At 39.6% G+C, this 26,505-nt stretch overlaps 1 protein-coding gene across 29 annotated transcripts in view; it reads right to left on the bottom strand.

The window, feature by feature from the left end:
* RHBDD1 (rhomboid domain containing 1) overlaps nucleotides 1–26,505 on the bottom strand; it is a 161,604-nt gene that overhangs the window by 127,793 nt on the left and 7,306 nt on the right. For 25 of the 29 annotated variants that reach the window (XR_012421531.1, XR_012421532.1, XR_012421529.1 and 22 more), the window contains 2 exons: nucleotides 3,109–3,631; nucleotides 873–1,005 (listed from right to left, as the gene is read on the bottom strand). The exons of 1 other annotated variant lie outside the window; for it this stretch is intronic. Coding sequence is in view for 15 of the 28 variants with exons in the window: in XM_074010356.1 (XP_073866457.1) it covers nucleotides 873–1,005; nucleotides 3,109–3,541 (566 nt within the window). In the remaining 13 variants the exon portion in view is untranslated. Of the gene's footprint in view, nucleotides 1–872; nucleotides 1,006–1,392; nucleotides 1,466–3,108; nucleotides 3,633–26,505 lie in introns of those variants that run through there. 3 more of the 29 variants (XM_074010357.1, XM_074010353.1, XM_074010368.1) reach the window with 2 other exon arrangements.

Genomic DNA, 26,505 nt, shown 5'->3' with positions numbered 1-26,505 from the left:
GCCTCCTCTGAGGAAGCCACAGCAACATGGGAGTACAGTGAAAGGGGCCCCATGCCACCTCTCAACCCAAAAGACTTCAGAGCTGATCCATTTCACATTTTGAGTGTCAAGTAAAGCCTTTTGTTTAAAAAGTTCTATTACCAAGACAATTGACAGCTAAAATGGCTTAAAAGCATTAGATCTGCCGGGCGCCGTGGCTCATGCCTATAATCTCAGCACTTTGGGAAGCCAAGGTGGGCGGATCACAAGGTCAAGAGATGGAGACCATCCTGGCCAACATGGTGAAACCCCGTCTCTACTAAAAATACAAAAATTAACTGGGCGTGGTGGTGGGAGCCTGTAATCCCAGCTACTTGGGAGGCTGAGGCGGGAGAATTGCTTGAACCGGGGAGGTGGAGGTTGCAGTGAGCTGAGATCACGCCACTGCACACCAACCTGGGTAACAGAGTGAGACTCCATCTCAGAAACAGACAGACCAAAAAAAAAGCATTAGATCAACATATCTTATAGCTTTTAAATCTTTATAGTTATATGGTTTCTATGTGCTTCTTTGGAATATTGCTTTCAGAATTAACCAGCTGATTGGCCGGTTAATATTGATCCTCAAATCTGTATAACAGTTTCTCCTAGTCAAAAAACGAGGAATCTGCAACTCAGTTAGGACAAGTAACCTACAATTATACAGCTCAATAGTTAACAAGATTTAAACCCAGAAATGTCTGGCATTAAAACCATCAAGCTTGACTCTGTCCTAACAGATAAAGAATAAACCTCACTGTGGAAAACAAGTGGTTTCCTTGTTATTATTGCAATTTTTTTTCTCCATGGAACATCAGGTTCTTCAACTGTATTCCCTAAAAGAAAACACTTACCCTGGTGAGAATAAATGAATAGCCACAAGTTCGACCCAACAAGCAAATCTGTTCGGTACAGGAAAGCCCAAAATGTTGACAAAGCCTCCAGGGCAATAATGGTTGTTAAGAACTTTCAAAGCAAACAAAACTCCTAAAAGAGAATGAAGAACATGCAAATATTAACAATCCCAAAGTAGGAGTATCAACATTTACAAAGAAAGCCAATTAAAAGTGAAAATGATTATTCGATTACATCCAACTTTTTGCTTTAAAACATACCCTATTCCTTAAAATCCTGCATTCGGTAAAAAGACAACGTTAAAGGCAGTCACGCCTTTGATGTTTCTAAATATAGAAGTTCATATTGGTGTTCAGTATGCTACTAAATACATAATACCTAACATGTGAATAAAATACTATCATTGGTATTAAATGCCAGTGAACTGTACACTATAAAATAGTGTACACTATAAAATAAAATAGTTATGCTATATAATTTTAACTCAATAAAAATACCAGTAATTTGTATTTTTCTAACCTCTATGGAAAAACATGTTGAAGGCAGGGCATATATTCTTTCTTCTCCCACAATTAGATGCATAAGGACACATCTTGGAAGGAAAGGGGAAGGATGTCAGGAAAAGCAGAAGGAAGGATTAGATTAGATTTCCTTGTTTCAGGACTTTTCTCTCTTCCCGTTCACATTCTAATATTTAGAACACCTAATTTAAATCCTGCTGGAAATTTTGGTCCCATGAAATATCTGTAAAAAGGAACTAGTGACGAAGAAGGTGAGAGACAATGCATCATACAGCTAATACGCAGACTGGGTTCAAATCCCAGCTCCATCGCTTCCTAGCTGGGTAACCTTGTGCTAGTGACTTCACTTCTCTGGGTCTTGGCTTCCTCATCTATAAAATCAGGACAATCCCCCAACAGTCCACAGGTGGTCAGAAAAAAAAATTAAAAATAAAAAAAGTAAAATAAAATCAAGGCCGGGCACAGTGGCTCACGTCTGTAATCCCAGCACTTCGGGAGGCCAAGGTGGGTGGATCACAAGGTCAAGAGATACAGACCATCCTGGCCAGCATGGTGAAACCCCGTCTCTACTAAAAATACAAAAATTTGCTGGGTATGGTGACACGTGCCTTGTAGTCCCACCTACTCGGGAGGCTGAGGCAGGAGAATCGCTTGAACCTGGGAGGCGGAGGTTGCTGTGAGCCGAGATCACGCCACTGCCCTCCAGCCTGGCACCAGAGCGAGACTCCGTCTCAAAAAAATAAAAAAATAATAAAATAAAATCAAGACAATCCCATCTCCACATGGATCTGCTGTATAAATTAAATTGGTTAGGTTATGCAGAGTGACTATCACGGCTCCTAAAACAGGGCCAGCATGCCATACCAGGGTGTAGTGCATTTATTAACAAAGTCATCCAGAGGCATATGCAGGACAGTTCTCCAGGTGGACTTGGACCTATGTAGTTCTCCCCCTCCTTTCTCGCTTGTCGTTCTCAAGAATAACTGTGGAAATGTGCTGGAAATTCAACACCCTGAGATAAAAGGGGGTTGGCTGAAACAGCCTAATCCACTCCCTAAATAGGATGTCTTTCAAAGCTTTGCCTAGTGATTCATGTGATTCCCAGGTTTGTACCTGGCTGCCTCTTCGGGGTTCCTTATCTGCATGAAAGGAGCACACACAGTCAAGACTCCAACAGCCCTGGGCAGCTTTTTGAGCCTTGAAGGACGGGCTCACAATGAATCCTAGGCTCCTGTTGTCCCTTGCTGCCTAACTGTCAATACTAAATCTGCCTCATGTAACTTGTTGCAGATGAGTGTGCTCTGTCTCACCAGGTGCAGACAAGTTGGTAATCAGAGACAGCACATTGAGCCTACTTCACAAGCACAGTCATCTTTTTTGAGACCTCCCTATTACAGATACATCTGTGGGTCTTTCTGTGACCCTACCATATGGAGCTGGTGCATATTTCCAATACTATGTCTTCTACAAACCACCTCCCAGCAGGTCCTAGTGCAGACTGTCTAAGAGTGGATGATGCAGCATAATGTTAAATGGCAAAAACTAGTCCTTGCATGCTCCAGCCTCCTCTTCAAGATGCAAAGCATCAGCAGCCATTAACCACTTAGAATTTGGTTCCTCTCACCAACTAGGGACCCACACTTCATAAAATGACAGCAGCCACACCTCCCTTGCTTCCTTTATGCATGCAACCTCAAAATTTTGTCTCCCTTACCTGAGAAACCTACAGCACAGCTCCTTTTGAAGTCAGGTTCATCCATAAATTCGGCAACAGCAAATTGCAAGAGCAGGTATACCACTCCAGTAAGTATAGAAAATGTGGTGATAACCAAGGCAAACCATCTACTTCCCAGTCTTCTTTCTAGATGTATTCCTTTCCAGAGCATGGATGCCATATTGAAATACAAATGCCAATCATTAGCATGGTGAAGGGGAGAGAGCAGTAAACGCTGCCAGTCTTTTTGCTGGCAACACTTCTCCACACTAAGGCAGGAGCTGTACAGTGGCTTCTGAGGGTTCAAGAAGAACCAGATGTTGAGGGCCAAAGTTGCTAGGGTGACAGGTGGAATATTGTTGATCCCAACATTGAAGATTTGAGAAAGGAGTAGAATAAGCCCAGTATTTATCCCTCTTGATCTCCGTTGCATGGCCAGATATCAGGGAAATAGCTCAGCAATGGGAAGACGTGATCAGGTAGTCAGTTTTAGGTATCTAGGGAGATATATAGACAGCTGAACCTAAAACACAAAATGCATGTGAAAAACAATCAATTAAGAATCAGTGCACAATAAGACATACTCACTTCAAGACAAACTCCCTTAAGGTAAATGCTACTACTCATTCTAACAGAAATATTTACGTTCAACATCTTCTAGAGTAATATCTAGGATGCTGACTGACACCCTTCCTTCATTTTACATTCTAGAATAGAAATTTTATCCCAAATCCCAATGAATCAGTTAATGGACAGTTTTCTCTGACAAACACGTCACGAAATTAACTTGACTTCCTTATAAACAAACATATAACCTCATGAAAAACCTACAAAGATAGTGTGCAAGCATTAAATGATTTCTACTCAGAATCCTAGCCAGGATTCTTTACCCCCTCCATTTTTTTCAAAGAAATATTTGATTTTGATATGTTAGAATGAGTTTGCTCCAAAGTTTTTAAACATCAACAAGCAAGTTTGAAGACACAAGCATACATTATCTTGAATCCCAATTTCCATGCTGCCAGATACCAATGGTCTGACATCTACTTTCACAACAACTTCAGCTTTTCGTTACCTCCTCTACAAGCCAAATCCTGGGTTGATACACAGTCCTTGGTTTTAAGAGGCTCACTTTCCACCGAGAAATAAACCAACAGCGGCCACATGATGTTCTAACTGCAGTGAGAGAGGAAACCCAGAGCACAGGCACAAACGCAGCCTGAGGTGGTCATCTAACTATGAGAACTATGAGATCTAACATTAACCCCAAATCAAGGGTGATATTGTTGATCCCAACAATATGATTTGGGGTTAATGACAATGAGAAGTTCCATGGCTTACTAGCCCGCTTCTCCACCCCGCTGGACCTGGGCTGGCATTGTGACATGCTTTGGCTAACAGAATGTGGAGGAAGGGATACTACACGAGCTCCCAGCCTACACCTCAAGATGATTTATAGGCTTCTCTCTTGAAACCCTCTCAAGCAACCATGTGAACTTTAGGCCAGTGTGCTGAGTAATGAAAGAAAGGTACAGACTGCAGTCACCCTGAAGGTCCTTGCCACTGGTCAGCTACTTCTCCAGAGGTGAAGCTGTCTAGCTGACCACAGGTATACAAGTGAGTCCAGTTGAGCCCAGCCTAATTTGCTGACCCACAAAACAGTAAGCTAAATAAATGGTACTGGTTTACTTCACTGAGCTTTGGAGTGGTTTGTTATGCAACATTACAACTAATACAGAAGGTATTGCCTTTGGGGAGTGCTATGGTTTAGGTGTTTGTCCCTCCAAAACCTCATGTTGAATGAATGAACGAATGAATGTATTTATTTGTTTAGAGCCCGAATCTCACTCTGTAGTCCAGGCTGAAGTGCAATGGCATGATCTTGGCTCACTGCAACCTCCACCTCCTGGGTTCAAATGATTCTTATGCCTTAGCCTCCCGAGTAGCTGGGATTACACGCAGGTGCCACCATGCCCAGCTATTTTTAGTAGAGACTGCGTGTCACCATGTTGGTCAAGCTGGTCTTGAGCTCCTGACCTCAGGTGATATGTCTGCCTCAGCCTCCCAAAGTGCTGGGATTATAGGCAGGAGCCACTACCCGGCCTCATGTTGAAATCCGATCCCCAGTATTGGAGTAGAACCTAATGGGAGGTGTTTGGGTCATGGGGGAGTATCCCTCAAGAAAAGATGAATGCCCTCCCTGGGGTCAGGGGGTGAGTGAGTTCTCACTCTTATTAGTTCCTGCCAGCGCTGATTGTTAAAAGAGACTGGCACCTTCCCACTCCCTTGCTTCCTCTCTCACCACATGATCTCTGCACATGCTAGCTCCCCTTCACCTTTCACCACAAACGGAAGTGGCCTGAGGCCCCCACCAGATGCTCAATCTTGAACTTTAAGCCAGAAGAACTGTGAGCGAAATAGACCTCTTTTCTTTATAGATTACTCAGACTCAGGTATTTATGGCAACCCTAAACGGACTAAGACAGGGAGAAATTGGTTTATGCTCATGGGAAGAAGCTAGTAAGGGAAGAGGTGCAGGCAGCGACACAGATAAATAAAAAGGATGAAGTGCTTGGAGGCAAGAGCCTTTTCCTCTTAACAGAAAGAAAAGAGAAATAGGTGTAGCTATGGATATTAAATAGATTAGGTGCAAAATGTTGAAAAAGTTCTCATCTAATGGTTTCTGTTTTCTCTATGGAGATTAATTGGCCCCCAACCAAACAGGTAACTCACTCTTACACCCTAAGGACTCTAACTGCACACTGGACAATGCATGAGTATTAAAAAAAAAAAAAAAAGGCAGGATTCTCCTATCTTCCAGCTCTGTGACTTGGGGCAAATCATTTAAACTTTCTGAACTTCAACTTCTTCACTTTAAGAATCATAAAACCTCCTACCCAGGATTACTGTAACATGCTTGGAACAAAAGAGCTGCAGAATAAACAGTAGCTACTACTTTCATTTCTATAAAGTAAACTTACTTATGTAAGAACTAATTCCTTTGCAAATGGTAACATCCTAAAAAGACTCAAATGTGTGTGTGCATACACACACACACACATACAATTAGCCATATACCTACACAGGCATGCACACACACATTACTGGCACAACCCCATGTATTAGCACAACCCAAGTTTCTATATTGTTATTATTGTAGCTCTGTAGCATTCTTATGAACTAGAGAATTTAATGAAATTTAAACTGAAATGCTTCCAAATAACTCTGGATAAATGACCTATATTTTTCACATTAGAACTCAAGTCAATTTTCAAATCTTTTCCTACTGTGACTTTTTTGTAATTCTCCTAAATTTATCAACATGTGTGTACACGTGTGCACACATACACATAAATATGTATATTATATATATCAAACATTATTACCTTTAATAGGAACAATAAGAAAACTGGCCTTGATTATTGATCAGTAAATAATCAGCTTACAAGAAATCACAAAATAAACCCTTCAATATCATTGCCAAGAGTGTCTTATGATGCTGGACTTTATGTAGCAGAAAATCAAAACTACATCTTTGCTCAAGAAAAACTTGCCCCTCAATTACAATCACTAATAATGAAGAATATAGATAAAAGGACAGAATTCTCAGTCTTACTTTACACTGTGTCCCAGGCTCTGATTGCACTTTCCTAAGTTACTTCTGGCCAGATGAAAAGGTGTCTTTGTGTCTGCATCCCTTCGCACCTCCCAGCTCTCCACTGTTGACTGCTCCTGCTTCCACAGGACTCCTTGCTTTCCTGAGGCTTCACTCCTCCTTCCAACCCGTTTCTCTGCTGTTCGCTTCTCCTCTATCCCTACTGCCCCCTGCACACACTAAAGGGCTTCCACTTTCATGATTTTTGTAATTCTTTTTATCAGGATGATGCCCAAATTTCTATTTTTCAGCTTTGATTTCTCAGCAGGTTCCAGGGACATAATCTTAGAGGAAAATATAGTTTGCCTGCCGCCTTGGATTCTGAAAACTGAATTATCCTTTCTCACAGAACAATGATTCAGCCATTCCTTCTTTCACTCATGTATTTAATAAATATTTATCAAGTGCCATATGCGTGCCAGTCCCTGTGCCAGGCACTGGAGGTACAGCAAATAACAAAACACTTATATTCCCAGCCTTTAAATGGCCTACTTATACTTGTTGAAGGAATAAAAATGTTGTCCACAGGAAATCAAAAGAGAAGTAAAATTGTGTGGCTTTACTTCTCCATAAATGCATACTTAATGCCAAAGGAGATATAACCATAGCCAATGTGAGAAGTGCATATCTGTTGGGCTCCACCTTTGTAAACAAAGGCCATTAGAGTCCCAGTGTAGGTAGAACATACGTTTTGAGTCTTAAGTGGTAGGAAAGACAAATCAGTCCTAGTTCATAACAACTGTAGAGCAGTTTCCTTCCTAATCAGTTACCAGGTCAGCCATCCAAGGTGAGGGATGCAGCCTGTCAAAAGACAACTTAGAAAATCCAACTTAACCATGTAAAGATCAAATCTGTAACCTGACCTTGTGGGCCAGAGAGGCACGGTTCTAGGAACACCAAGGAAGACCGATCACAGTAAGTGAGCACTGACTATAAAATGAATATAGTTAATGTTTTGACTATCAAATACATAGAAATTTTTAGAGTGCTGCGCTATCTGAAAGACCACAGAGGCATCATCAGTTATAGCAACTTACCTGTGAACTGAAAACCTGTAAAATCTGTTGGGTTTTAGAAATGGTTTATGTATTATAACTTGCATCCAGACCACGAGCCAGTTACCAGAGTTCAAGAAAGGACAGTCCCTGTGCTCCCTTACCTTACAAACACACCCTCCCCACCAGACTCTACATACCCCAAGCTGAACACTGGACTGTCCCTTCCAAATCAGCTCCTCCTCTCATGTGCTCCACCTCAAGACACGGGATTTCCACCTATCCAGTTGTTCAAGCCAAAGACGTAGAAAGGTCCTTGACATGTCCTTTGACCTTAACCTTATCACCCTGCTACCCCCAAATCCTATCCATCAAGTTTTATTAATTCTTCTAAACAGTTTTTTATCAATCTACTTCTTTCTAGCTCTAGGGCCACTACTTTAGTCTGGGTCACCATCATAGCTTGCCTGATTACCATAAAATCCAACCAACTGAATCCTCTGCTTCTCCTCTGATACCCACTATTTTCCACCACTGCTTAGCATAATCTTGTATAAAATTGAAGTTGGACTCCCCAGTAGTAAGCCTCTGATGGCTTGTCATCACAGCAAGAATAAGTTCAAACTCTTTCCCATAACTATATGCTTATATCACCAGTTCCCTGCCCACCACCCAGGTGGTCTCATCTCAAGCTGGTCTCTGCATCAGTCACTATGCTCCAGTCGCATGGGTGCTACCAAATCAGTAGCTCCAGGATTACAGTATAAACAGCCAAGGGCAGGAGTATAAACAGCCAAGGGCAGGAATAACCTTATCCGTTTTGATCACCAACAGTACTCACAGCCACCATAGGATCACCACAAATACACAGTGACAGGCATATGGTCCATGCTTAGTAAATGCACTTGTCCCTGGGCATCCATGGAAGATTGGTTCCAGGACCTCCAACAGATATCAAAATCGATGGATGCTCAAGTCCCTTACATAAAACAGTGTAGTATTTGCATATAACCTATGCACACCCTCCCATATACTTTGAATAATCTCTAGGTAACTTATAATACCTAATACAACATAAATGCTATGCAAATAGTTGTTTTATTGTATTGTTAGGGAATAATGACAAGAAAAAAAAAAGTCTGTACATGTTCAGCACCAATGCAATCATCCATTTCCCACCCCACACCTGCCAAAAATTTTCAATCTGTAGTTGGTTGAATCCATGGATACAGGATCCAAGGATATGGAGGGCCAATTGTATTTCTCAAATGACTCAAGATTAGTGTATTTTTTTAATGTGTCTACATTATATGATAAATGAAACTGATTAAGAAGGTCTGAATACCTACGATACGTTCATCTTTAAGTATGTTTCCTGCAATTTTAACAACTTTTCCCAGAGCATTGAACATATTATTCCACTTAGCATTTTTAGGTCCATGACAGTATTTATAACGCTAATCTCAACATTACAGAAATAAATCTCTGATCCATTTAAAACGTATTGATAAGTTGCTTTGCCAGAACTATTTGACAAAAAAAAAGCATTTTAATTATGTAATAATACAGACTAGACAGTACTATATCAAGGTTATGGCAGAGAGAAATGGAAGGTTTCTTGCAATATTGATAGAAAAATTAGCCATATTTACTTTTAATGAGAAATTAAAAATTAAACAGGTATGTAATAAGAAAGACTAAGCAGCTAGAACAAACAAAAGAAACTGAATTCATAACTTGGGAAACCAATGTGTCTCAAGGGGGAGAGAAAGGAGTAAAAAGGGAAAAGAAACTAATTACAGTGATTTTCAATTCTACTTACAAAGCAGAAAATATTTCATCATTATCATTTACTAAGGCAGTATATATCTCAATTTCCAGATTTAAATGTTCAATAAGAATTGAGACCATTAAATTGCAAGAATATATACCAGTTATAAATTCTATTCCCAATTTGGTGTCTGCTACCAACAAAATTAATTTCACAAGAAAGACAGGAACTACAGAGTCTTAATGGGAGTAATCAAATGCTGTTCTGAAGATTGAGACTTCCATATTACTAAAAGTATAACAAATTCCAAAATTATTCACCGAAATATTCTTAAATTGTATGTTTTTTCCCCCTTGAACATTCAAGAAAAGTCTGTCACTACATAATTGAGATATATTAATGCTGTATCATTAGCACTACTTTCATGCCTTTGGTAAGTTTCATTTAACAGTTTTGAATATTTGAAGTATATGCTCTAAGAAATAGGGGAAAATTTAGGTTTGTTCAAGTCATTTGGCAAGAGTCCTCTTATCACTCGAACTCACTACTTTGCTAATACCTGACCTTCCAGATGCTTAACCCATTTATGCTGGAGGTTGCAATTTTTTGTGTGTGAAAAACTAGACCTTGGCGATGACCTTGAACAGCAGGATATAAATAACTCCCATAAGCTTAGCATTCCAATAATGGAACACTAGGCATAACTGGGATTTAGCATTCATCTTTAAAAGCTGAAATATAACTCGCATACCATAAAATTCAATCTTAAAGAGCACAATTCAGTGTGTGTTTTTTTTTTTAGTATATTCACGAGGTTGTGCATATCTAGTTCTAGAGTTTTCATGACTTCAAAGAGAGACCCCATACCCATTAGCAGTCACTCACTCACTTCCCACCTAGTGCCTGGCAACAATTAATCTTTAATACTTTCTGTCCCTATGAATTTGCCCATTCTGGATATTTCATATAAATGAAGTCACACAACACATGGCCTTTTGTATTTGGCTTCTTTCCCTTAGCATAATGATTTCATAGTTCATCCATGTTGTAGCAACTATCAATACTTTGTTTCTTTTTTATGGTCAAATAGTATTTCATTGTATGATTATACCATATTTTGTTCATCCATTCATCAGCTGATGGACATTTGTTTCCACTTTTTGGCTCTAATGAATAATGCTGCTATAAACATTCATGTACAATTTTTATGAACATATGTTTTCAGTTCTCTGGGGTATATACCTAAGAGTGAAATTGCTGGCTCATATGGTGACTATATGCTTAACTTTCTGAGTAACTGCAAAATTGTTTTCCAAATTTCTATACCATTTACATTCCCTTCAGCACTGTACAACGGTTCCAGTTTCACCACATCTTCAACAATGCTTGTATATATCCATCTTTTTTTTTTTTTTTTACTGTAGCCATCCTGGTGGATGTGAAGTAATACTGATTTTCATTTCCCTAAAGACTCATGATACTGAGAAAATGCTTAGATTTTCATTGCTTAAAATACAAACACACACATGTTCACAGGCACACACATAAGCACACATGTACCCAAACACACACACACATACACACTCACTCACGCTTTCTACAGAAAATTATTTAACAAGCTCAGGTCAAGAGAAATCTTCAGAAAGAAAGGTGAAACCACAAACAAACTGTCCTGGTTAAACCACAAAGACTGCAGCTCTACCATTGCCCTGTGATATAATATGTTGGAAAGGAATGCGAATGTACTCCAATGGCAAGATATTGCTTAGGCCAACACATTTGACTACAAATTCTGTGCAATTATTTAGAAAAAAAAAAAGGTTAGTGTGTTTTATTAATGCAAACAGAGCAAAAATGCTATGAAAATAGCAAATTATTTATACTAAACATAAAAACTTCCTCTGCTTTTTTAATTACAAGAGCTAGACAGCAAATTTGTGCATCACAAATAGTGCATTAATGTGGTCAAAATATACACACACACTAGATGCAGTTTTTCTCACTTATTTTGTTTCATTACGGTCATCTTTCTCTGTGAATAAACTGAACTGGAGCTTTTCTTCCAACCCTTGTAACTCTCTCAGGAATCTTATTCATTCACGGCTTTTCTAGTCCAAATTTATGAAATTGTTTGCTCCACTTGTTACTGTTACTATAGAGCCAATGGATGAGAACATTTTAGTCCAAGATAATAACAATAAAATTCTTTGTTCTTCCAATAAAACTACTTAGCATAATTTTATTTGTCTTAAAAGCTTTAGTTTCCTTAGGTTCCAAGAGAATCCAGTCACAAAATGCAGATTTTCAAGACAGTTTTGAAAATAAGAAAATGGTATAATATATATTTGCATTTAGTGAAAAACAAGAACTGAATACTCACAAAGTAATCTGTTTTCTCTTTTCAAATACATGAATGCATTTTGAAAAGCTTTGCTATATGCAAAACATAGTTGTTTAAATAACATGTAAATTGTGCTTTTAAAATGTAATATTTAAATATTTAACATAATAGCAGATGGTATGGCTTCACATCATTACACCATGTTCAATTTACCAGAATGCATATTCTACCTGAGTTGATTAGTAAATAGGGAGTCCTGGGGGTATAGTATGAAACCTTAGTTAGACAGCATAATTACTTGATGACTAGTTGCACATAAATGACATTTTTTTTCTGGCTATCTAATCTGTTAAATGGCTTCCAGAGCTACATTAATGATAAAATCAGAGGGAATTAGAGTAGGGACCTCTGTTTCCTTCCTTCACATTAATGGCAGAGATACAAAGAAATGAAGACAATCAAATGAATAAAAACTGACTTCATGAATAAAAAATAAAAACTGGAATCAAATTACATTAGGATGGTAATGGGAATCTCGTCTTTATGATGACTGTGACACTCTCTCAATAATTATATTTCAGTATCTATTCATGGAAATATCTACAACTTAGACTCCATTCCAGAAGCAACTGGGAAGCGAGAGCATTTCCTCCTTTTGAAGCCTACTGAGATCTTTAATATGACGGTTCTCCAACTTCACACCCTCCATTGTTTCAGCCATATTAAGAAACCATCTCACCCAGCTGAACACAACGATTCGACTATCTCTCTAATGACAGCTGCCTATGTCTTTCTGACTTTAATTTATCCAACTTAGAAGGTTTTTTTGCTTTTTAGTGACAGGGTCTCATTCTGCTGCCAGGCTAGAGTGCAGTGGTGCAATCATAGCTCACAGCAGCCTTGAATTCCTAGGCTCATGTGGTCCTCCCACAGCAGCCTCCCGAGCTGGGACTACAAGCAAGTGTCACCACATCCAGCTATTTTTTTATATGTATTTTTTGTAGAGATGGGGTCTTGCTGTATTGTCCAGGCTGCTCTTGAGCTCCTTGCTTCAAGCAATCCTCCCACTTTGGCCTCCCAAAGTATTGAGATTACAGGTGTGAGCCACCACACCCAAGCTCAAACCTAGAGTTCTTAAGACATAAAACCTCCTCCTTCCTTTTTTCCTTCATACACCATCTCCCCAGATGAACACAAATACAAAATTTCTGATCCCTTAGTGGGATAATGTTCAGATGTGCTTTATAATAGCCTGCCTTTAGTATCAATGCCACCCATATGGAAGGCATGTATAGGCAAAATATGTAACCTCTGAGGAGCTGGGATTTAAGACCACTAAATGGACATATGAAGAATGTTCTAGACAGATAAGCTGTTAATAAGAACATGTGTTACATGCTGAAAGATCTCAACAGAAATCAGGCCTTTATCACCTTACACTCTTCCCCTAGTCTACTTACACAGTACCTGACTCAACTTGCTTAAAATCCAATTTCACCATGTTGTACCCCCACCTCAATCCACCCAATGGCTTTCTGTATTCATGGTTAAAACACTGCACAGTGTCTCAGGTAGCGATACATTTATGGGAAAAATATCTTTAAGCAGATTTTTAAAAAACGATGAATAGTGTCATAATTAATGGAATGGACTCTGGAGTCAAATGAGTTAGGTTCAAATCCTGCTTAATTGCTTGGGAGCTACATGACATTAGGTAAGTGCTTTTTTTTTTTTTTTTTTTCTGAAACAGAGTCTCACTCTGTCACCCAGATTGGTGTGCAGTGGTACAATCTTGGCTCACTGCAATCTCCGCCTCCCAGGTTTAAGCAATTATCCTGCCTCAGCCTCCTGAGTAGCTGGGATTACAGGCGCATGCCAGCAGACCCAGCTAATTTTTGTATTTTTTAGTAGAGACAGGGTTTTGCCATGTTGGCCAGTCTGGTTTTGAACTCCTAACCTTGGGTGATCCACCCGCCTCAGCCTCCTAAAGTGCTGGGATTACAGGTGTGAGCCACCACACCCGGCCCTTAGGTTAAGTTCTTAATCAATCTCTACCTCAGTCTCCTCATTTACAAAACAGATATTAAGTAATAATAAGGAACACCTCATAGAGTTGTTGATGAGTAATATAGGTAAAACACAGAATAATGCCTGAAACATAAGTACTACATAAGTATTAGCAGATATTAAATATTTATCAACATTATCTGATCAACTTCAAGCTATTCATCCCAGGAATGAAGGTCTTATAATATTTACATACCTCCCAATACCTTTTATGCAATTATAGTTTAAAAGTAATCATATATAATTTGCTTCATTTCACTTAATTCTCACAATCCTGTGCAGGCGAAATTAGTTCCACCTTATCTACTAGCTGGTCTACCCACCGCCTGCCAAGAAAAATCACTAACTGTCCAGTTGCCCATTCTAAAACACGCTCCATAGAGTTGCCCACGTGAGATGTACATCCATGGAGCTTCAGCCCTTCAGACTTTTTGGGGATGTTGAAATTTCAGGCCTGCACTTTCTCTGTCCAAGGTGCTTAATAAGCAAGGCCATTCCCACAGATGGGCAGTCACATGGACTCTCTCACCACAAGAGGTGACGAAAGTGAATTTCTCGCGCCTCCCACAGATTACATCTTGTGCTCAATTTAGTGAAAGTCCTTCCAGCAGTTTTGGTGTGAAACCATGAAAGACAGAAAGAAATTCCACTTTTTTATTACACAGATAAAGAAACCAAGGTGATGATGCCCAGAAGCTGGAGTGTAAGGACTCAAAGTCAGCTCTTCCCACCAGACAGTGCTGCTCCACCGTGAAGCCCTGCAGTTTCCTGACTCCCAGCTGTGACCCTTCTGGGGGCCCCTATGCCTGTGAGCAGCACCAGCAGGCTGGCCTGCCTCAAGAAAGCCAAGTTCCACATTCTGCACTTCCACAGCATGTAACAGATGTCTCAAATGGCTGCTATAAGTAGTTAAATAAAAATCTTATAAAATTCTAGGCTGTGATCTAGAGGCATGCCAGGAAATAGTTCAATGTTCTGCTTTATGGCCAATATTTTTTAACTTAAGCCACTAGACCAGGAACCTTTAGAAGAGATGTCAGTGACTCTTCTTTCACATAAATGCTTCCTGGAGGATAAGCTGAAGTTTGAATGTTTTAAAAGTACTAAATGGGCCAGGCGCAGTGGCTCATGCCTGTAATCCCAGCACTTTGGGAGGCAGAGGCGGGTGGATCATGAGGTCAGGGGTTCGAGACCAGTCTGGTCAATGTGGTGAAACTCCATCTTTATTAAAAATACAAAAATTAGCCGGGTGTGGTGACACGAGCCTGTTGTCCCAGCTACTTGGGAGGCTGAGGCAGGAGAATGGCATGAACCCAGGAGGCGGAGCTTGCAGTGAGGGGAGATCATGCCACTGCACTCCAGCCTGGGTGACAGAGCGAGACTCCATCTCAAAAAAAAAAATAAATAAAAAAGTACTAAATGGGACCAAAACAATGCTTCATTTTAGCTCAACCTCCATCTGTAATATGCAGTGTAAAATTTAATTAGAAGTGAATAATGAGAAAAGAAAATCTGCAGGCTTGGCTCAGTGGCTCTTGCCTATAATCCCAGCATTTTGTAAGGCCAATTTAGGAGGATTGCTTGGGGCCAGGAATTCAAGACCAGCCTGGGAAACATAGCAAGACCTCATCTCTACAAAATAAAATAAAATAAAATAAAATAAAATAAAAAAACAAAAAATTAGCCGGGTACAGTGGCACACACCTATAATCCTAGGTACTTAGGAGGCTGAGGCAGGAGGATCACTTGAGCCTAGGACTTTGAGGCTGTGGTGAGCTATCACAGTGGGCAACAGAGTGAGACCCTGTCTCTAAAAATAAGATTAATTAAATTTAAAAAATAAGATCTTACTGAAAGAGACAAGGTAGAGCAATAAATTTTGACTTAGATATTGTTTCTGGCAATTGTCTTAGTTCAGGCTGCTATAACTAAGTACCATAGACAGGAGGATTATAAACAACAGAAATTTATTTCTCACAGTTCTGCCCGTTGCAAGTGTGACATCAGGGTATAAGAATGGTTAGGTTCTGTTGAGGGCCCTCTTATGGGTTGTGAACTGTTTTTCCATTATATACTCACATGGTAGAAAGAGAGCAAGAGAGCTCTCTGGCGTCCCTTTCATAAGGACTCTAATCCAATTCATGAGGGGTCCACCTTCATGACCTAATAACCTGCCAAAGGCTCCACCACATCCTTGTACCATCACTTTAGGTATTCTAGAGTCACCAGAATTTCTGGAGCCATTGCACACAAACATTTTTATAAAATTTATTTTTGTAAACACAAAAATTACTGTGGCAAAACTAAGGTGGCAGCTATAAAAATGGAAGTTTAAATTAACTATGGGAAAGTGATTTCAAATGATACTATCATCTATTCTAAGCCACAGAAATGCAGGTCCAAGGCAATAAATAGAATCACCAAAAGAAACTGGCAAGTCAGGTCTTGATAATCAGTTCTATCCTAGGGATTCAACAAAATTCAAGGGGCAGTAAGATTGATTCAGGCCGGGCGCGGTGGCTCAAGCCTGTAATCCCAGCACTTTGGGAGGCCGAGACGGGTGGATCACGAGGTCAGGAGATCGAGACCATCCTGGCTAACACGGTGAAACCCCGTCTCTACTAAAAAAATACAAAAAAATAGCCGGGCGAGGTGGTGGGCGCCTGTAGTCCCAGCTACTCGGGAGGCTGAGGCAGGAGAATGGCGTGAACCCGGGAGGCGGAGCTTGCAGTGAGTTGAGATCCGGCCACTGCACTCCAGCCTGGGCGACAGAGCGAGACTCCGTCTCAAAAAAAAAAAAAAAGATTGATTCAGACTGTTTATGGAAAGATGAGATCAGTTTCACTGAAGAGGAAATATGGCAGGGTAGAAAGTATACATGGCTAAACCGAAGACTTCAGCAACTGTGCTGGCCTTGCCACTGAGGAGGAGGATAGAACAGCTGAAGAACTAAAAGATAAAAGAAGCCAGGCCGGGCGTGGTGGCTCAAGCCTGTAATCCCAGCACTTTGGGAGGCCGAGACGAGCGGATCATGAGGTCAGCAGATCGAGACCATCCTGGCTAACATGGTGAAACCCCGTCTCTACTAAAAAATACAAAAAACTAGCCGGGCGAGGTGGCGGGCGCCTGTAGTCCCAGCTACTCAGGAGGCTGAGGCAGGAGAATGGCGTAAACCCGGGAGGCGGAGCTTGCAGTGAGCTGAGATTGCACCACTGCACTCCAGCCAGGGCGACAGAGCGAGACTCCGTCTCAAAAAATAAAAAATAAAAAAAAAAAAAGATAAAAGAAGCCAACAAAAAGCCACCAACACCACCACAACAAACACCACGCTTTACCACACTGAAGACTGGCTGTTGAGGGTAAAAATTCCAAAGGAACTACACGCGTGTTGGTTTCAGGTAAAGGCAAAAGGCTGAGGAAGGGAACTGCAGATTTAGGAAATGCTCTAAACTACTTTCAACAACAATAGCAACAACAACAAAAAGGCTCATCTGTCAGTTTAACTAAATTACACAGAGTGAAGGTATAGGATTCACAATTAATTCATTCCAAGGGATTACAGACTTTTGCCAAAGTGAGAGGAAAAGATGAGCCCTTGGTAGTGCTGAGCAAAGTGCAGGGGATCCCCAGGTAATTTGGAAACTTGAGGTTAAAAAAAGCAAAGACGATAAAAAATAACTGGAGGGACTATTTCCCAGAGAGGGGACGCTTCCACCTCTACTTTTGCCAGCTGTCCTGGTTCTGCCCATCCTGATTTGGCTCCTAGTTGTGTGGTCCTGGATATCCAAGGTCATCAACCTCCTGAACAACTGGTTTCTTTAGGCTCAGTTGGATCAAGTTGCTCTGCTGCACACAGAGCTCAGGAAGTTCAATTCTAGTCTTAAGACTGAAAATCTTTCTCCATCTATTGTCTCTGCATTTGGGGGGAATGTGTTTGGAACCCACACACACCCTCAAATGCAGAGACATATATGGAGAAAAAGACATGGAAATACACAGAGAGAAATGGAGAGGAATTTATCAATTCTCCTTGATGGAAAAAAGTTTAGCTTCTTCCTTCCTGGAAGAGGCTAAATGTTAACAAGGTCATCAACGGGACTCAAAACAAGTAACATACTGACCATCTTCCACAGGTAAGGCAGAGTTATTAGGCTCAGAGGAAAAAAAAAAAAAAAAAAAAAAAGGCATAGGGCACACTTATTGTTCCTCGTTTCAAAGGAGTTAAGTTGCTTTATTTCCTGAATGTAATCAGACAGGAGACAATGCTTCAACTCCCTAGGGTGACTAAGGATGTAGATTTAGAAAAACACATGTAATAGAGTTGTACGGAACTACCCTAGCTTTCCTTTTCTCGTGATCACCAAAGAAGTCTCACAGAAGATTCTGCAGCAAATAGGAGTCCTTTTATGCATACAAACACTTTTATTCATTTACTGTTGCCCATTTGCTGGGTGGATTTCACGCAATCTCAGTGGAATCTACAAGGGACCTCAGAAAATCATACATGTGCACAGAGCCTCTTAAAAATCACTCTGTCTTAGATCTCCTATGGATTAGAACTTCTGGAAAGGGGGATAGTGTAAGGTCATCTTCCCTATAGACACCACCTAGAATCCGGCATATCCACATCTGAGACCAGGATGACACCATCTTAGAAGGGCAGCTAGGTTTTGCTCCTCTCTGTACTTTCCTAACTGGGAAAAACAAGTTCAAAACTCCAGATTAACTGGGGTCACTCTGATGCCATAAATCCAACCCACACAGTTTTAAAAGAATGAAAAAAAAAAAAAAAGAATGAAACCCTTTGTGCATTCTTGTAATGGCAGGATAGAGGACCCTTGCTAAAAGAGCTCTCTGAAACTGCAGAAATTTAACTTAAAACACTGAGTATTTAACCTTATTTTCTATTACACTCCTCCTACGACTGGTTTCCCAATCAGAGATCATGTTTGTTTTTAGGTGTTTGCTCAGTGCCAAGAGGTGGTTAAGATGGCTGACTAGCATCAAGCCACTCAAGACCACTAGGCCAGTCTATTCATTGTATTAGATACCTTGAGCAAATTATCTCATCAACCCCCGTCTGTTTCCCAATCTGTAAGATAGGTCAGTAAAGATTCAGTTAGCACGCTCTTAACAAACGAAGCTCTTTGTTGTTATTATTATTGTGCATTACTGTTTTAGTCTGGGCTTCCCCAAAAAGCAGCTCTAAGACAAGGGTCCCTGTGGAAGTCACTTATTTGGGAGATGACCAATACACTGACTGGGGAGTAGGGAAGCATGACAGGAATGGCAAGATGTAAAAAATAATACCTACACATATATATGTAGAGAGACAGAAAATATATATATATCTTCTCAAAAGAGCTATCACTGTGAATGACTGGAGCTTAATCTCACTGGGGAACTCTGAGAGCTAGAATAGATATAGATATAGAAATAGATATAGATACACACATAGATATAGATACAGATATATAGATATGGCTCAGTGTTATGCCCACAGGGCAAGGGAGTCTGCCTTGACTGTCATTGCCGTGTTACCAGAGAAGGCAAAAAGGACATCCGGGGCCAGAGAAAGCACTTGATCAAAGAAATGTAGGGTCTGGAGGCTAGAAGCCTGCTGGAATGTCCCCTAAGGGCCAGGGGATGTGGGCGGAGCCTGAGGGCAATGCTACCATGGCACCTTAGCCTGAGACACACACCTGCCTCCACCAACCCACGCAATTCCTTCCCAATCCTCAAAGCCAGCTCCCGACCTGACTCCCTCCTGACAGGCTCCCTGCCCATGCCAGTGCTCACTAACCTCCCAAATGCTTCCTGCACATATGCTTACTCCACCGGTGCCAGCAGGATTCACCTGGGAACCTTCATCATCTCTTCCAAATGGTGTGTTTTCCTTATACATTGGAGCTTAAAAGCATACAATCTGGAACCTAAATTGGTCCTACTGACTGGCTTTAGCTTTAAGAGCTATGTGACCTTGCCCACGTCACTTAATCTATGTCTCAGTTTCCCACCATGTAAGATGGAGTAATAATAGCTAAACCTAAAGTTCTTATACAAACTAAACAACCTAAAACATTGAGATTCTTAGATAATGCCAGGCATACAGTAATCACTCAATAAATTACAGCTATTTTTTAATGACTGAAAAAGAAATCCCATTTTGCTACTGATTGTTATTCTAAAATATAAAAAGTCAAACCACCAGCCAAAGTGACATACAACCACATTACTAGTTAATCTGTAGAACTGCTCTCAAACTTTACGTGATTACCCTATTCAATCCTCTAAACTTTACAAAGTAGGTATTATTATTAACCATTTTATAGATGAGCAGGGATTTTAATCAAAATAATCTAGCTCCCAAGGCTCTGTCCTTAAAATGAAATTGTGGTCCGGTTTGTCTGCAAAAAAGAGTTCTTAATTCTCAAGCTATTCTACACTCAGACTCAGCAACTCACCAAAATTACTGTTTAAGCGTCCCTACTGGTTACTGCCTTTAGGGGCTTCCAGTAAGTTGATCTTGGCTGATTCTTTACATAAGCCTTTCAGATTTCAGGGTGGTGATTTGACTTGTGACCTCAATTATCTGAGGGACCTACGGAAAGTATTTGATTTTTCAGTTTGTCCAGCTTTTTTTATTGTGACGATGATGACTTCTAGTATCTTTATGCGTCAGAGCTGAGACCAGAAGTTACCCCCAATTGTCTACTAGTAAGATACGACACTTTGACTACCAAAAAATTAGGGAGGACATCATCTCGGCATAAGGAATAGTTTTTCCCAAGAAAGGTATCTGGTGACTTCCATTACACGTTAAAATATTCAGGCATTTTAAAAACATTTCAAATATAGAAAATCTCACTATGTAAAACTTATATTCTACATCAATTGTAGAATATATTCTACAATATATTCTTGTCCTCAAGAAAACAGTTACAATTGATGTAGAATATAAGTTTGTAGATCTATACAGCATAGAATACTATAGAGAATAGTACCAAGTAATGTTCAAATACCCAACTTATTTTGGTATTTGTTATCACAGTCACAGATTAAAAAAAAAAAGAAAAGAAAAGAAAAGAAAAGAAAAAAAATCAGTTTTAAAAATCAAGTTTTAAAAAAAAGTAACAATAATCCAAATTTCATTTTTCTCATCTTAGAATGTATTCTACGTAAATAGAAAAGCACCCACACCTTCTCCAACTTTATCCTACCAGGGCCAGCCATCTGGCTGGCTAGGACTCTGGTTGGGAGGACTTCAGGGGGTTGGGGAGTTGCAAGGCGTTCCATCTTGGCTTTCCTTCACCCCCAGGCCCTACCCTGCAAAGCAAGGATTACTCTGAGAGAGAAGTCAGAGAGGCGAAAACTGCTTTTCTACCTTTTAAGAATTACTAGCATAAAGGATCACTGTCCTTGTGTTTTGCCAGATCACTGAAAGCTGCATGGTCAGTTCATATCATGTTGTCTTTATAGAATGACGTTTGCGGAGATATAATCTAATATTAGAGGCCTTGACATAGGTCTCACCCAAAGAATCATCTTTATATTGTTGTGAAGCACCATTCAGACAATGTTTCTCATGCAAAATCTCATCACAGCTAGAAAAAGCTTAAGTCTGCCTAGTAAATGAATATGCTTCCCTCTGCTGAAAGCCACTCAACCATTTGGGTTGGTTGTTTTCTTTCTTTACTACAAGCTTGTGTCTTATGTCATGTAAAACAGATACTTTTTGGAAATGGGCAAATAACGTAAAAATATACGTCAATATTGAAAATGTTAAGGCAGTCTAATTCAGAGAAAACCTTAGGGAAGTTTCCTCAGCCCAGTCAGGCTTTGAAAGATAAAAAGTGGATGAAAGAAAGGTATTTTAAAGAAAGAAAACAGCATGTATGTGTTGTTACCGTAGAGACATAAAATACAATAATGTTTAGGGATGTAGAAGTAATTAGTATGCTCCATTGTGCTCTGCTATAATGCTTGTTTTGAAATGAAAAAATTTGCTCAAATGCAACTTGTATATTAGGGAATAATTTGAGCAAAAGCGCAAATTTCACTTTTGATGCATGCAGAAAACTGCACCCTGCTGAGGCAAACTGCACAGAAATTCACAAAATGAACAATTTTATACATTTCAAACATCTATCAGTTACCCCAGGTCGGAGTACATTATAAGCTATACCTATTCACATGTGCAGTTAACAACTTTCCATCCACTACTTGACAAAACCCTCCTCCCACTACTTGACAAAAATTCATAAGATGCAATCCTGACAACTACTTCCACAAGCAAAGGTCAGGACTTTTGAAGGTAAAATGCCATATTTTCTTACATTCACAGTACTTACATATTTTTTAACCATTTAATAATGGCTGGTTGTCAGTCATTATTATCCCACTTCTACTGCATGTTCTCCATGTTTTACTCTCACACTTCCATTTTTTTTTTTTTTTTTTTTTTTTTTTGAGATGGCGTTTCACTCTTGTTGCCCAGGCTGGAGTGCAATGGCATAATCTCAGCTCACTGCAACCACCACATCCCAGGTTCAAGCAATTATCCTGCCTCAGCCTCCTGAGCAGCTGGGACTACAGGCGCTCGCCACCAAGCCTGGTTAATTTTTGCAGTTTTAGTACAGAAAAGGTTTCACTATGTTGGCCAGGCTGGTCTTGAACTCCTGACCTGAGGTGATCCACACGCCTCGGCCTCCCAAAGTGCTAGGATTACAGGTGTGAGTCACCGCACCCGGCCTACACTTCCATTCTTTAATTAAACCTACAAAAGTTAGAAGTTCTCCTTACTCAAATATTGAAAATACCACATGCTTTTAATTTTCTCAGACAAATCAGAATTAGAGGGGATAAATTCTCTATCACATATGCCCCTATTTTTCCTTTTCTGATTTCTCTATCAAAAGTTGTTTTACTATCCTTCATACAAACTTTAAAAATGAGATTCATTTAATTTTGGCATTTGTTTACTTGACTGTATGTCCTAAATGTGCCAAGGTTTCATGTCTGATTATAGTTATTCAAGGACACAAGCAACATTTCCATTTGGCCAGATGCTTTCAGTAAGATAAATAAGTATAATATTCACTGTGAGTATATAATCCTGACCACCAATTTCAACAAAGAAGTAATGGAAAAATAAAAACAAGAACCCAAGATCAGATGTTCTGACAACACATGCAGCTCAATGAACAAACTGCATTTACATTCATTGCGCATGTTTCACTTCCAGACAGCACACAAGGTCAAACTACTAACCGTCAGTTACAATAAGCTTCTAAACTGCTGGTCAATTACCTGGTTAATAACAAAAGACAAGGCTATGACATCATTACAGTTATAATTAATTTACACAGATCAGCTTCCTGTTAATCAAATATATCTTTAAAAGCATTTAATTATTTTTCACCAAGAAAGCAACATTCAGCTTCGTTAAATGAAAAGCAATCTTGTTGAATTCAACACGAAAGGCTGTCAGGCTGCTCTAAGACGTAAAGAACAAACGGCTTCACAGGGCACACTGCTCCAATACAGGAGCTGTTGCCACATTCACAGCAAACAGAAGCACAAGATGATGGATAATACAACACATTTTTAACAGTTTCAGAATATAAAGAAGTTGTCAGGAAACTGAAAGTAAAGAGATGGGCTTTGGGAAAAGAAATGTCCCAGTGCTTTTTGCCAAAATTATATACAGGGGTAGCAATATTAACATATGCAGTATAGGACAGCAGTTAAGGGCATGGTCCTTGGCTCTACGATACACCAGCCACGTGCCCTTAGGAAAGTTAACCTTCAGAGTTTCACTTGTAAAAGAAGATAACATAGGTTCATTTGGTTTCACGAGGATTAAATGGGATTATGTATATATATTTATTACACAAAATCACAAATTGTGACATGATAGTGGTTTTGCCCATATAAACAAATAAGACTTAAAATAGTTTTAAAATGTTTTTGATAACACAGTAACTAATTAACATTTTCCATGACTTTCTGTGACCCTACATTTTAAAACTGCATAATGTGATTAAATTACACATACATTTTTAAAAAAGTATAACAAATACAGAGAAGCAACCTGAAAGCAGAAATAATGTTTTCATTTAAATAAGCTTTATGTAAAATCTCAAACCAGGATCTCTGTCAAGATTATCTGATGATTTGAGAATTTAATGAGCCTCCATTTTAGGAGGAAAAAAAAAAAGTCAGCGTCAGCTGGCAAAATTCTTTCTCCAGCTTTTAGAAGTGTTACATAGCATAAACGAAAATGATTAGACTATATTTATACATAAAAAATAATGGCTAAAAAATGAAACTACCAGATTTTGTATATAACCTTAAATTTCGCTCTACTGCTAGGTGAATTAGTGCCAACTCCAATTCTGACCCATCGCCATTTATGATTTCCAGTATCAATCATAAGCCAATTTCTTCTCTCAGAGACCACAAGGTTTAGTGTAATGAAGGCTCATTAAAGTTCTCCAACTGACAGCCCTTCAGACCTAGGTTTTTAAACCAGGAGGCACACAGGGAACAGCAATGCCAGCATCCCATGATCGCTGCTTCAACAGGATTTAAGTAGTTCCATTCTCAGGTTTACTCTGCACCAGATTTCTTTGTCTACCTAAAGTCAATGGAAAAATGAGAGCTATCACTGCTCCCTGCCCCCATTTAAATTAATCTGTGTAAGAAGTGTTTGTGAATTATTTATGTAACTGAAGTTTTCCCTGCACAACAACTAGTGAAAAGAGGGAAAAAGCATGCCATGCTTCAAATATATGTTATATTACCACAAACCACATGGGATGTCCACAAATTATTAAGTGATAGGGAACAGCTCAGGGCTTTTTGCCTGCATAGCATCAATACTTCATTTTTTCAGTAACAGGAATCTGTCTCTCACTCCCATTGGATGTGGTCTTCGGTGGGGGACAGGGGTCGGGGGGGCAGCTATCAATCAAGGGTGCCATTTCTAATACTGGTCCAAGGTGATAGTGACCAAAGTTGGAATAATAACTATTTCCCTGGAATTTAAAACTTGTGCTGAGAAACTATGTGATCAACAACTTTTGGAGCTGGTTCTCAGAGCGTTAATTTGAAGAGTTTTCCAGATCTACCAAGTCTCCCCAAACCTCAAGAGCTCACATAGCTGCTGACCTTTATGCACATAAACTAGAAAATCCAGAGGAAATGGCTACATTCCTGGACTCATACACCCTCTCAAGACTGAACTAGGAAGAAATCGAATCCCTGAATAGACTAACAATGAGTTTTGAAATTGAAACAGTAACAAATAGCCTACCAACCGAAAAAAGCCCAGGACCAGATGGATTCATAGCTGAATTCTACCAGGGTACAAAGAAGAGCAGGTACTATTCCTGCTGAAACTATTCCAAACAATCGAAAAGGAAGGACTCCTCCCTAACTTCTTCTATGAAGCCAGTATTATGCTGATACCAAAACCTGGCAGAGATACAACAACCAAAAAGAAAACTTCAGGCCAATATCCTTGATGAATGAACATCAATGCAAAAATCCTTAACAAAATACTGGCAAACTGCATCCACCAGCACATCCAAAAGCTTATCTACCTCGATCAAGTTGGCTTCATCCCGGGATGCCAGGTTGGTTCAACATACACAAATCAATAAATGTGATTTATCACATAAACAGAACTAAAGACAGAAACCACATGACTATCTCAACTGATGCAGAAAAGGCCTTCGATAAAATTCAAAATCCCTTCATATTAAACTCTCAAAAAACTAGGGATTAAAGGCACTTACCTCAAAATAATAAGAGCCATATATGACAAAGGCACATACTTCAAAATAATAACAGCCATATATGACAAAGGCACATACCTCAAAATAACAAGAGCCATATATGACAAACCCACAGCCAATATCATACTGAATGGGCAAAAGCTAGAAGCATTCCCCCTGAAAACCAGCACAAGACAAGGATGCCCTCTCTCACCACTCCTATTCAGCATAGTATTGGAAGTTCTGGCCAGCACAATCAGGCAAGAGAAAGAAATAAAGGGTATTCAAAAAGAGAGGAAGTGAAATTACCTTTGTTTGCAGATGACATGATCCTATACCTAGACAACCCCATCGTGCCAGCCCAAAAGCTTCTTAAGCTGATAAGCAACTTCAGCAAAGTCTCAGGATACAAAAATCAATGTGCAAAAATTGCTAATATTCCTATACACCAACACCAGGCAATCAGAGAGCCAAATCATAAATGAACTCCCATTCACAATTGCTACAAAAAGAATAAAATACCTTGGAATACAGCCAACAAGGGAAGTGCAAGACTTCTTCAAGGAGAACTACAAACCACTGCTCAAAGAAATCAGAGAGGACACAAACAAATGGAAAAACATTCCATGCTCATGAACAGAAAGAATCAATATCATGAAAATGGCCATACTGCCCAAAGTAATTTATAGAATTAATGCTATTCCCACTAAACTTCCATTGACATTCTTCACAGATTTAGATAAAACTATTTTATGGAATCAAAAAGAGCCCAAGTAGCCAAGACAATT

This window comes from Macaca fascicularis, chromosome 12, assembly GCF_037993035.2.
Source record: "Macaca fascicularis isolate 582-1 chromosome 12, T2T-MFA8v1.1".
Lineage (NCBI taxonomy): Eukaryota > Metazoa > Chordata > Mammalia > Primates > Cercopithecidae > Macaca > Macaca fascicularis.
Note: the sequence above shows the minus strand (reverse complement) of the source record. Positions and strands in the feature narration are given on the sequence as shown.